This window comes from Mauremys reevesii, linkage group 2 (genome assembly GCF_016161935.1).
Source record: "Mauremys reevesii isolate NIE-2019 linkage group 2, ASM1616193v1, whole genome shotgun sequence".
NCBI lineage: Eukaryota > Metazoa > Chordata > Testudines > Geoemydidae > Mauremys > Mauremys reevesii.
In genome coordinates, this window is record NC_052624.1 from 10,159,143 (window position 1) to 10,172,194 (window position 13,052).

Consider the following 13,052-nt stretch of genomic DNA (forward strand, 5'->3'; position numbering starts at 1 on the left):
GCACCTACTGTAGTCAAGGCAGCACTCCCATTTATTTCATAAGACCATAAAAATGGCCATACCGGGTCAGGCCAAAGACCCATCTAGCCCAGTATCCTGTCTTCCGACAGTGGTCAATGCCAGGTGCTTCAGAGGGAATGAACAGAACAGGTCATCATCAAGTGATCCATCCGTTTCAATGTATTGCAGGATTGACCCCTAACTCTACTGGGATTATTTTAGATTTACACTGCTGTAACTAAGAGCAGAATACGTCCCATAAAGCACTAAGTGTTAAGTATTATAATTAATACTTCTTTCATAACTTTTCATGACTTTTTCCTTTTAAAAACAAGGAAACTATTTTTTTTAAAAAAACTATATTTAAAATGACATTACAAGTTTTGAACTAAACTAACAAAACCTAGTGAAATCAAAATCTCTGCTGACAGGAAAATGTTGTGTCTATATCTCCCCCCCCACACACACACACTTTCTTTTTCATTTCAATTAAGAACAAAGAGCTAACCATAATTTTGAATTCCCTGGTTGCTGTTAGTTTGAGTCCAAACCATCATATTTAAATGTCATTTTGTTTTTTAATACACTCACATATAAATCCACAAAGAAATAAGAGCAAATACAGTCCTTAAAGCCTTTATACACCACATAAAACCTCTCAAGAAATAATTGACATCATTGATGTTTGACTGAAGTAGATATGTATCCAGTTGTGGCTCTACTGCAAGGCAAAGTTGGAAAGGACTTTTTCTTTTGTCCTTCTGACATTGGCATTAATAATATCTGTTGGTGAACAAACAAAAGATCCAATGACAGAAGAAACTGCCAGATATGGTCAATCATCCAAAGTCTTTATCATTTTCTTCCGTAGTGTCTGACTGTTCACATTAGGTGCTCCACAGACACTGAGGACATTAATCTTCCTGCACCACCATGTTGGACCCCTGTTGAGTCTCTTGTGCTGGCAAACTTGAGGCGTAACACTGTCAATGCCAGCCTGGTCGCAGAGGTCACACACACATGTCATGCCACTACCAGTCGCAGTGCAATGATCAGACATTGATGCAGGAGCTTCAGTGTAATTCAGAGGAAGCGAGACTCCTGGAACTGACCTTTGCCTCTGGGGGTGGGTGGGGGGGGGGGAATCTTTGTTCACATTACTCAAAACTCCAACCTATCAACCCCAAAAATATAGATCTCTCTCAAATGGACGGCCCTCTTAGAAAATTCACAGCTTAGGTAGAACCTAAAATAGCAGCCCCCATCTCTGCTGCATGGATTCCTCTCTCCGGAATGGTGACAGGTATGCTGTCTCACAGTCACAGCAGATGTTCTAAGTCCGCTGAGTTCTTCTGACCAAATCCAGCCATGAAATCCATTTCCGGAGTCCTTGGTGAACTGGCTGGCATTATTAACCCCAACGCTATAGCTATATCCTAAGACTCCAAAGAGACTGAGAATATTCAGACACGAAAGATGGGAATGAGGCATAATGACGATGCATTGGATTAGAAAAACAAACAAACCCAGACCCCAAATATAACAACAATGAAGTCCATGCACAGAGAGATTTATATCAGTTTGGCAACCAATGTTCACAACTGCACAGCAATCACTTGATACACTTGGCTGACAATGGATTACTTGCAGATGCTCAAAATAGGTGTGTGGGGGTGGGCTTGGCGTTTTATTGATTTTTTTTTGTCAATGGCATGGATCTTAGTGGTGTATTTACAATGATCATTAAAAAAATATCCTTTTTTTCTTCTCTGCAAAATGCCAGGGATGTTTTGTTTCATGCTTGTGGACACATCTTACATTTAAAAAATCATAATAATAATCATTAAAAAAGAAAACCCACACCACCAAAATTATGATATTTTTTTTAACGGGGTGTCTTGGGTTTTATTGGGGGGAGGGGTTATTTAGTTGCTCATGTCGCTAGATTCTCTGCATTTATGCTGGACATCCGAATCTGAGAGCTGCTCTTGCTCAGAATGGAGAGTTGTGTCCCCCCGTTCACTCCGCTGCTCGCCAGAGAGGGATGGCGATGTTTGAAATCCACAGCAAAATACCGGTTGACTTTCCAGCTCCTCCATTTTCTCTTTATTTCTGATTGCACCTTTAGGGAGAAACTTTAAAAGGTCATTTTTTTATGTACTTAGCCGCTCGGGTACATGCTGACAGACAATCAAGTTTCAAAAATAAACAATGCTTGTTTAAGTCCTGTCTTGAACTTCTCCTCTCAGTGAACTCTAGGGAGAATTCTAGATGTGCACGGGGTGGAGGCAGTGGGGAAATGCAATGCAACCCTATTGTATACTCAGTCTATGCTCACTGACATCAGGGAACATGAATTGCCACCATGAATCAGACCAGGGGTGCATCGAGGTCCTGTCATGTCCACTGCCTACCATGCTGACTACTGTCTCATTGATTTCTTATACTCCCCCATCTGTTGTCTCTTGTCTTACACTGAGATTGTAAGCTCTTTGGGGACAGGACTGTTTTGTTTTTCTGTGTTTGTACAGCACCTAGCACATTGGGGTCCTGGTCTATGACTAGGACTGCTTGGCATTATGATAATACAAATAATAAATAAAAATGTAACAATAACATTAATAATGTTCCTAAGCCCACCGACTCCCACAGTATCTGAGTCATGACTCTGGTCCAGTATCCTGTCTACGACAGCGGCTAATACCAGATACTTTGGAAGAAGCATAGCCATGAAATCCTGTAATGGACAAGTATGGACTCCTCTGCCCTTAGTGGTACTTTCTTCCTAACTCCAGGCAGTTAGTGGTTAGCTTGGATACTCCAGGTGAAATCCTGACCTTGTTGAAATCAGTGAGAACTTTGCTATTGACTCCAGTGTGGCCAGGATTTCACCCACCATATCTAGAGCAGAGGGATGATACGGTCAGTGACATTTTTTTTTTCAGTTCTGAAACAATGGGCTGCAACTTCGCGGACCCACCATCCTCAAATCAGATTGGAGTCTTTCCCTTATGAGTGGAAACAATCTGCATCACCATGCTTGCATTTTTTGCTCTCCATTGCATTTGGCACTTATTGAGTTAATCTTTCCTTGGGCATGAACCGCCCCCGCCCAGTGAAGTCAATGGAAAGATTTCCCCTTTGATTGGCATTGACTTTGGATTGGGCCCTTGGCGAACCATTCAAGACGGAATATGCTTCATCCACATCTCATCCAGGGGCAAAGGCGGCCAAAGGCACCAGCAAATGGCGGCGCTAAGGCGGGGGGGCAGGCTGGCGGACGCGCGCCTGCCTGGCTGTCTGGAGTGCCACGGGGCGGCGGACGACCGCGCCGGGACGACCGGCCTGCCCGCGGCGGAGCCGGCGCGGCTCGGCGCGGCGCCTGCTGCGGCGCTGACCGCGGCAGCTGCTGAGCGCGCCGCGCGCGCCGCCGCCCGCCGCCGCCGCCGCCGGGGGTCAGCCCGCCCCCGGGAGACCACGGACCCCTGCTCATGTGTGCGCGGAGGTCGCGCTGCTGCTCGCTCGGCGCCGCGCGCGCGCGATGACTGCTTGGGGCGGCCAAAACGGTAGAGCCGCCCCTGATCTCATCCCCATCTTGTTCCCAGTGCTTCCATCCGCCTTTTGTGGATGTGTGGCTAATGAAAACACTGCATTCTCCTCTCTCATTTCCCCACAAAGGGGTGACAGCAGGCAGATATGAAAGTGTGCATGCTACCCTTTCTAGCATCGTCCTGGTATGTCACCTAAATGACGCAATAATAGCACATGCTATGACAGGTACAGTTGGAAGATGAACAAGTAATTAGGTTTAACTCTTCTTTGTTAACCACATGATGCTCGCTGAACTTGTTGGGTGTATATATGACATGTACGCAGTACGGTACACTCACCTGCTGGGTCGCTGAATACCCAGGTATACCTAATGTGTCACTGATTGCAATGGGAATGTAAATACAACTTAGCAACTAATCTTCTAAGGGAAACTCACTACTTTAAGAACTCTAACGATGGAAAGCTTGTTATAAATGCTAAGCATTATTAGGATGCTGCACATCAACTAGACAATATATCTCCCAATCTTCATTCATGACTGAGATGCACAGACAAAATTAGAGCATAGTTTTATTGCATGGAAATGGGATTTCACACATGCACAATTACTGTAGATTTGCCTATGTAAAAAGTGCAGAACACTGCCTAAAACTTCCCTGTAAGCAGTGCCTTCGCAAGGCCAGTTTTATATATGCTTGGGGGAAAATTATATATTGTGGCAGAGCTCTGACCTTGCTCCCGTGGGTCCTGCACTTCTAGGTGGTTTATGCTAGCCTCAGTGGCTCACTGTGACCCTCCACATAGCCCTTCTCTCTCTAGGGCCAGGGTTACAGTCTACTGAGCCCTTTTCATCATAGGCCTGCAAGGAGGTTGGTGAGAGAACTCCCACAGTCTCTGTTCAGCCTCCTGTCCTGACAGGGACCTGAATTCCCCTTCCAGGAGATGTTCCTGTAGTGGTGGGTTGGGGGGAACCCAGGACCACCCTCTACTCCGGGTTCCAGCCCAGGGACCCTAATGGCAGCAGTTGTTGGCAGCCAACCTTTCACTGCCAGAGTTGCTACATTTCCCTGGGCCACTTCCCCACAGCTCTCCTGGTTCTCCCTTCTTCACCCTTACCTGAGGGCTCCCTTAACAATGGTTTGAGGGTGTCTTCATTAACCAGCCCTTCAGCCGCACTTCCTCTCCCCTGCCTGACTGGAGTGAGCCCTTTTTATAGTATCAGCAGGGCCTTAATTAGAGTCAGGTGGTCACATTAACTGAATGGCCTCACCTGACTCTTTGCAGGTTAATTAGAGTCAGGTGTTCTCATTAGCCTGGAGCAGCCCCTGCTCTGGTCAGTCAGGGAACAGAAAACTGTTAATCCAGTGGCCAGTATATCTGCCTTCTGCTATTCTGCTGTACCCAACTGGCCTGGGTCTATCACAATATATATCTATATATCTATATATAATTTTCCCCCAAGCAGCCTTTCATTATAGGGCCAGATCAGATAATGTAAATCAGCATCACTCCACTGAGAAAAGCTGATTTACACCATCTAAGGATTTGGTCCTATATTTTTAATTATCCCCCCCCCACATCCATAGTAAATGGCACTCATATGGAAAACCACAATGACTGCAAACCCCAGAGACCAATTTGGGTTAATAACAAACAAAATAACTGTCAAATCTAGGATCAAATCTACAGTGTCTGAAAGGCAAGAATCATAAATGCCATGCCATGAATGCAACTCATTCCTCTCCACTCACTGTGCCAAAGGCCAAATTGAGAAAGTGCCCTTTAAAATAGGACTAAGTTATTTAACAAAATTGAAAGAAACTGCAAATATTACGCACAGCAAAATGTTGGAAATAAATATTAAATATTGTGTTGCATCTTTAGAGGCAAAATCCCCTGTTTCCATTCCAGGATCTCAAATCATTTTACAAGCAGTAATAAAAATAGCTCCAAATCACCTCTGTAAAGTATGGAATTATTATTATTCCCATTTTACAGCTACACTGTAACATAAGGCTATTAAGAACCCAATCCTGCACTGGTAGTAGGAGTCCCAAGTGACTTTCTGAGCAGTTACAGGGTAAGCCAGAGGCAAAGGCAGGAAGACAACCCAGACCTATCTGACTGCCAGCCCTGTACTTTGACCAAAAGACCATGCTTCCGGCTTTGATGAAGGCATTCTGAAATTTGGATGCAAACAAGGAGTAGATAGCTAATGAATTACAGCTGAGAGGTGGGTTACACGGTGTGATCACAAGCAAATGTCATGCTAAACAGATGGGGGCGGAGGGAGAACAGGTAAAAATATCAAAAATCTTACCTCCCCATTCAAGAAACAATAGAGAACAGCAACGACAAAGCCCTGGATAAACAGCAGAGAAAAGACCTTAAATGAAAATCCTCTAGGAACTGATTGAAAATAGGAGGGGGCGGGGGAGAGAAATTGCTAGTCTACAAAGCACCTACGGTAAGTGAATGAACACACAGTCAAAGAGAGATCCATGCACAGCAGTCATAACAAATCCAGAGTTCTCTTTTCTTTCTTTTTTTTTTTTTTAAAAAGCAGAATTCATGGTATAATCACCTGGAAAGAGCCCAGTCCCAGTTCAAACACTAGTCTCTCCCGTTTACTGACATTTTCAGGAGAAAAGGCAAACACAGTGTAGTGAATTCCAAACAAGGGGATAAGCAGCAGAGTGGAGCGGGCCAGCCTCCTGTTACGACAAATTGAAAGAACGTTAATATATCTTTGCAGGGACAACTTGAGCTTTGATTAACAGTTTGTGGTGTTCCATTTGCAAAAAATAATAATAAATAAAAATAATATATACATCAAGTTTTCTCATTTGTTCCCATCCCCTGATTTTGCCCACATTTTATTCTGCCCCCATTTTCTGACACTTGGTACAGTCTGAGTCTGAATATGTATCAATAGTTTAGAACTGTGGACTATCATATTCTCTTATTTTGTTTGCATGTTCTTCTGGACAGGGACTGTCTCTTACTAGGGATATGTCCAGTACCAAGCACAATGGGCTTTGATCTTAGCAGTGGTCTCTGAGTGCTACCATAATACAAATAAAATCAAGAACAATAGCACCACCTGATTGCCTTCTTTATATGCAGCACCCAGAATCTCCTCTCTGTGTGTTCACCTCTTCTTGAAAGAGAAAAGGTCTCCATTGTATTATGCAAGCATGACTTTACTGCCCAGGGGCCTGATTCTGCTTTCATTTACACTGGTGGAAATCATGTGTAACTCCATTGAGATCAACTATGTTGCACCAACGTAAAATGGTGTGAGAGGAAAATGGAGCCCAGTGGGTCTAGACAAGAATACTGGGAACTAAATATGAACTAGTGAGCAATTGATTCTATATGGATGAAATTCACGCTACATAGAGGGCCAGCACAATGTCGATGTATCACTCAAGCCCTAATTAAGCAAGCCTATGGTTGGTGAGGCAGCTTGCCACCATGAGAAACCATCTCTTGCCTTCTGCTACAATACAAGTTGAATTTTTATGGGTAAACACACAAAAGGAACAAGCCAACTGAATGCATATCTGCAAACAAAGTGGGTATAGCGGTCACAAAGATTAACTTCTGGTTGCAAAGGTTAATTTCCTCCAGTAGAAAGATGATTGGCTGAGAGACATCTGATGGGGACACATGAATATTTCCCTTAAAACAAGCTGGCATACAGGTGAGAATAGAGAAAGAAAGAGGCCCTGGCCGAGCTCTGGAAGAACTCCCCGCAATTATTTCATGGGCAGTGCTGACATGGCTATACTGAATGCCCCTGCGAAAATGTGACACTGGCTCATTGCTGGCAGTATTCTTGGCAGTATCCCCTCCCCATCCTCTGCAGCATTCCCCTTTGTCTGACACAGCTTGAGCCAGCCAAAGTACAGGTAGTCAACAGGCTGTGAGAGTATACAGGCTTCATCGGTCAATTCACTACAATGGATCAAGTTAATGAGGAGGCTACTAGACACTTAAGGGGAGAGGGATAGCTCAGTGGCTTGAGCATTGGCCTGCTAAACCAAGGGTTGTGAGTTCAATCCTTGGAGGGGCCACTTAGGGATCTGAAGCAAAAAACAATACGTGGTCTTGCTAGTGGAGGCAGGGGGCTGGACTCAATGACTTTTCAGGGTCCCTTCCAGCTCCAAGATAGGTGTTCCTATCTATATCATCTGAGTTACTGCAGAGAATTCTTTCTTGGGCGCTAGCAGGTGAGTCTTACCCACATGCTCAGGGTTTAACTGATCACCATATTTGAGGTCAGGAAGGAATTTTCCTCCGGGGCAGATTGGCAGAGGCCCAGGAGGTTTTTCGCCTTCCTCTGCAGCATGGGGCATGGGTCACTTGCTGGAGGATTCTCTGCAGCTTGAGGTCTTCAAACCACAATTCGAAGACTTCAATAACTCAGACATAGGTTAGGGGTTTGTTACAGGAGTGGGTGGGTGAGATTCTGTGGCCTGCGCTGTGCAGGAGGTCAGACTAGATGATCATAATGGTCCCTTCTGACCTTAATGTCTATGAGTCTATCATAAGCCTCAGTACACAGGTTTTTATGGACTACAAAAATATCACAGAGGATAAGAGAAGTGACAGAAGCACAAGAAGAGAGAGCAGGTTAAGAGAATCTTCAAACCCATTTGACACTACAATATTTAAGCTCACCATGAAATGAGAAGAGATCAAGCTGAGGCATGAAGATAGACAAGGAGCTATCGCTCTCCAAAATCCATCATTTTAGAGAGGAGATGTTTTAAAAAAAAAGCCCAGCTTGAATGGAAAGTATATTGTTTCACAATGGATGGAAATGGCATGCTCTAATTCAGCCACAAGTTGCTGGGTTCAATGCAGGAATGCCTGGGTAAATTTCTATGACCTGCACTAAGCAGGAGGTATGATGAGTTGATCAAAATGTCCTTAAAGGCTTTAAAATCTCAGAAACTGTAACTGCAATGCCATCTCAGGATTGGAGGATATTGTCTTTAATTAACCCCAGGAAAACCTTGAAGGAAATACATGCACAGTGAACACTAAGAAAGAAGTGTTTTATACACACACAGATTTATAGAAGATCAAAAATTGGCTCAAAACAAGTTAGAAAAGGAGATTGTAATGGGTATAAAAGAATTAGATGTTGTTAAGGAGTCTGTCTCGTCTGACTGAAGCATACTATTCCTGAACCAGGATGTCAAGACAAAGGCTCTAAGCTGGTTGGTGAGACTTTTTGAAATACTAAATAAAATCATGCTTTAAACAGAACAAGTTTCCTCACTCTTTTAAAAAAGGAGTTATGTGCTTTCATAATTGTGCTTCCATTACTGCTATGGAGAAAACACGTGAACTAACAAATGAGCTTTGCAGTGTGATGGCTCAATGCTCCATATTCCGCAAAGGCCAAGAAAACAAACAGAAATGGATGAAAGAGCAAGCCTAGAGGAAAGACAACTTGAAGTATCTGGTGCAATAGACTGGCCATGTCACAAAAGGACGTTGGGGAAGGGCATTAACAACCTCCATCTTTAAGGAACTGAGATCCCTACAATTTCTATACTGTGCAGATCTTGTATGTAACAAAACTGCTGGTGAGGAAACCAAAAGGCAACAAACACAAAATTAAAACAACTGATGAACCAAAACCTCTCCGTAGATGTTATCCAGCATTGGCAGCCAGCTATCACATCTACAGATGGGTCACAGCCAAAACCGGGGATCTCAATACCTGTGAACTTGGGGACGTTTGCACACGAATCTCAATTTCACAGCTGGCCCTATCGCTATAATAAGCTAAACCCAAACCAGTTCTGAACATCCCCTGGATTGAGCAGAAATTTGTATCCAGGTACAATTTTTGCAGCTCTCTATAGCTGTTTCTGAATGAGAAGGCTTGGCAACATGATGGTGGGTAGTCACCCTGCAACGGGCAGAAACAGTCTGTTGAGGATGAAGTGATGATTCCTGTTGTTTTATCAGAAGCAGCAGCAGGAAAGAAAAATGAAAGCAGAAGCAGTGATGGAAGCAAGACTGTTACAGTGTGCTGCCTCTATTTACATTCATGGCCACAGAACTTAACAGACATGCTACTGAAGATGCAGAAACACTAGCTCGCCAACCAAACATTAGTTGGCTGTTTGGAAGGGACACAGCCTCTAAGAAATGCGACTAAACTCCTGGCTACAGTCCAACACCCCTAAAGATACCAGAGTTAGCTAAAATGCCCTGTTAGACAACGAACAAGGCAGAACATCTATTGTTTTGATGGCTGTCTTCAACGAAAGCCTTAAAAATGAGAGACTTTGTTATCACAGTTTCAGGGATGGGTTCTCTCGCTTTTATAGTGTGACTGGGAGTCAGAGTAGCAATGGAGTTTTATTGTGAAAACACATGGATTCCTTTTTTCCTTTTCTTTTTCTTCATCTCCTGATTGATGAGGCTGCCTCAACCAACCTGAATTCTAATGCCCTAAGTGAGGTACATTTACAATAGGAGGGAAGAAATAACAACGAGGAAAGTTCCATAACTTTGTCCTCTATACGGACTCTTTCATTTGTCAGGCACATAGACAGCCCCCAAAGGGAGGAGGGCCGTGACTCTGGAACGGATTCTGTGAGGAAGCTCTGGGGTTTATCTGTTCTTCCTGCTTCTGGGAAAGAGGGAATCATGAAAAAACAGCAGCTGAAGGCTGAAAGCTGCCTCTCTCTTCTCTAGATGTCTTCTGCTTACTGAAGTTGTGTCTGTGTCATGGTTCCCTGCTTATGCCAGTCTGGTCATGAGGCCACCTAACAGAACTACATCCTTGTCATATATATAAGCTTAAGGCAATGCTACTCTGTGCACATTAAGATTGAGACAACATTGACAACTATTCCAATTTATGAACAGACTGATTGAGGCCTATTGCTGAGTCCCTGGTTCTCTTCTCTTGACCACTTTCATATAAAACTTCCGGGGTCCCCCAAGGATCTCTACTGGGACCAGTGCTATTCAACACATTCATAAATGATCTGGAAAAAGTGAGGCGGCAAAATTTGCAGATGATACAAAATTACTCAAGATAGTTAAGTCCAAAGCAGACTGCAAAGAGGTGCAAAGGGATCTCACAAAAGTGGGTGATTGGGCAACAAAATGGCAGATGAAATTCAATGTTGATAAATGCAAAGTAATGCACATTGGAAAAAATTATCCCAACTACACATACAAAATGATGGGGACTAAATTAGATGTTGCCACTCAAACAAGAGATCTTGGAGTCATCGTGGATCTCATGGGTGGTGGATATAATAGGCCAGTGGAGGCTCAGCCTACCTTGGCACAGCTGCCACTGACACACTGCTGGACTTCGAGGCCCTGCACTTTGTCTCTTCTCCTCCCAGCTCCGTCCCTTTCTTGAGGCCCCCACCGCCCACCACTGCCTGGTGAGTGAATCCCTCTTCTCCTCCACTCCACCCCCCATCTCCTGAGGTCCTTATCGCTCACTGCGTCCCTTCTCACTCCCCACCCCGAGACCTCCCCTCGCCTGCCACTCACCAAGTCCCTCCTCACTCCCTGCCCTCACCAGATCCCCCACCTGCCACTCGCTGCTTCCCTCCTTTCCTCCACCCCCACCCCCATGAGACCCCCGATTGCACACCATGTCCCTCCTCACCCCCTTGTTGGAGCGAGCAGCGAGGAGGGCCCCAGCAAGCAGCAGGCGGGGGGGGTCTCACAGGTCGAGGCCTGAGGAAGGATGCACCGCGAGGTGTGGGAGGGTGAGAAGGGATGCGGCTGGTGGGGGGGCCTCGCGGGGCAGGAAGGTGAAGAAAGACATGGTGAGCAGAAGGCGTGATGTCTCTTGGGACTGAGGGAGACAAGGGATGTGGTGAATGGCAGGTGGGGGGGGTCTCACGGGATGGGGGTGGAGGAGAGAAGGGATGTGGGGCATCTCGCGTGGGGAGGAGGCTGAAGGAGCAGAGAGACATGGTGGGCAGCCTCGCGGGGGGTGGGTGGAGGAGAGAAGGGACGTGGTGAGCAGCGGCGGCGGGAGGGGGAAGCAAAATCTGAGACGGGTGGATATGGAGAGGGTATGGTTGTTTGGGAACTCAGCAATCTCCTGGATAGAGACATTTTCTGTATATTTCCACAGTTTTGAAATGTAGAGGATTCAGTCAATGGCCTGCCTATCTCTGCCTGGCTGGAAAACAGACCACTTAGATCTGCAGGGCCTCTTCTGAAACCGAACAGGGCAGTTGGTTACATCTCTCTTGTTTGGCATGCCAGTAAGAATGCTAGTACTTAATGCCTTCAGCCTAACAGCTGAATGGGCATGAATACTAAACTAACCTGTCACAGCTAGGCAGCAGCTCTCATGAACACGCTGGAGGTATGTTACAGGGATGGCATATGGAGAGCTAACATTGCCTGCTGCCTGTGCCGGGTTTATATTATGGTAGCTAGAAGACTTCAGCTGTCAATCTGCCACCTTTCAACTCCTTTGAATTCACTTAGAGTGAAATTCACTGCTATGCAGAGGCTCAGCATTAGGCCTGTCCACCATTTCCCTATGAATTAAATAGTGAATTTCATCCTTAAAAAATATTTTAGCCCAGAAATGCGGATTTCAGTTTCTATGGTGTTCTCAGATCACTACCTTCTCTGGACTGAGCAAATACCTTTTGCCGATTTTTTTTAAACAATTATTTTCTTCTTCTTTTCCTACTTTTTATTTCTTTTGTTTGTTTTTATTCAGGATCAGTTCCTTGGCTGAATCTTTTTGGGCAGCTCCTCTGCTCTCTTTTTGTAAGTAACCTGAGAAGAGATCCAGTCTCTAAACTAAAAAAATATATATTTTCAGGCTTAAAATGGGATAGGTTAGAAAGCAAAGGGAAAAAATGTGCAACCATTAAGAAGGGAAATTTCCCTGACCTTGAGAAAAGGCTGTATTGTGTTTAGATCAGTTTGACAGGCCATCTTTGAGAGTGCAGGGTTCAAATCACAAGACTTTACCATGAAATTCCAGTGAAAGCTGGGCTGTACATCATACAGCATAGCAAATATACATAAATACATTTTAGGCCAGATCTGTAGCTGGCATAAACTGCTGTAGCTCCATTGACTTCAGTGGAGGTATACCAATATATACCAGCTGTGGATCTGGTCCATATTTTTCATATTTATCTTTTCCTAGCAAAGTTTCAGGCAAAGTACTTTCTTTCCAATGTGCATAGCACTCCCTTGCTACATAATGATTAATACTTTTTCTTTAAAAATGGGCAGGTTTGTTAAGTTTTCATAAAGACTTTGTGGGTATATTACACACTGATTCAAAAATCAACTGAACTCAATAAAAAACACTCCCACTGACTTCAAAAGGCTTTGGATTAAGCCCTAATTCTACTATTCATAATCATAAATCGTGTTGGTCAATAAACTGACACATTTCAAACAAATAAGCTTAACATTCTTGATTGTGATGTAACAGCAGAAGCACACAACAACAACAAAAA

At 44.4% G+C, this 13,052-nt stretch overlaps 1 protein-coding gene across 4 annotated transcripts in view; it reads right to left on the reverse strand.

The window, feature by feature from the left end:
- Positions 1-1,126: 1,126 nt before the first annotated feature.
- The window catches only part of ADCYAP1R1 (ADCYAP receptor type I), a 182,216-nt gene continuing 170,290 nt past the window's right edge, over positions 1,127-13,052 (reverse strand). For 3 of the 4 annotated variants that reach the window (XM_039527537.1, XM_039527536.1, XM_039527534.1), the window contains 3 exons: positions 6,137-6,266; positions 5,873-5,914; positions 1,127-2,122 (listed from right to left, as the gene is read on the reverse strand). In XM_039527537.1, coding sequence (XP_039383471.1) covers positions 1,934-2,122; positions 5,873-5,914; positions 6,137-6,266 — 361 coding nt within the window. In that variant the 3' untranslated portion in view covers positions 1,127-1,933. Of the gene's footprint in view, positions 2,136-5,872; positions 5,915-6,136; positions 6,267-13,052 lie in introns of all 4 variants that reach the window. The other variant, XM_039527535.1, reaches the window with a different exon arrangement.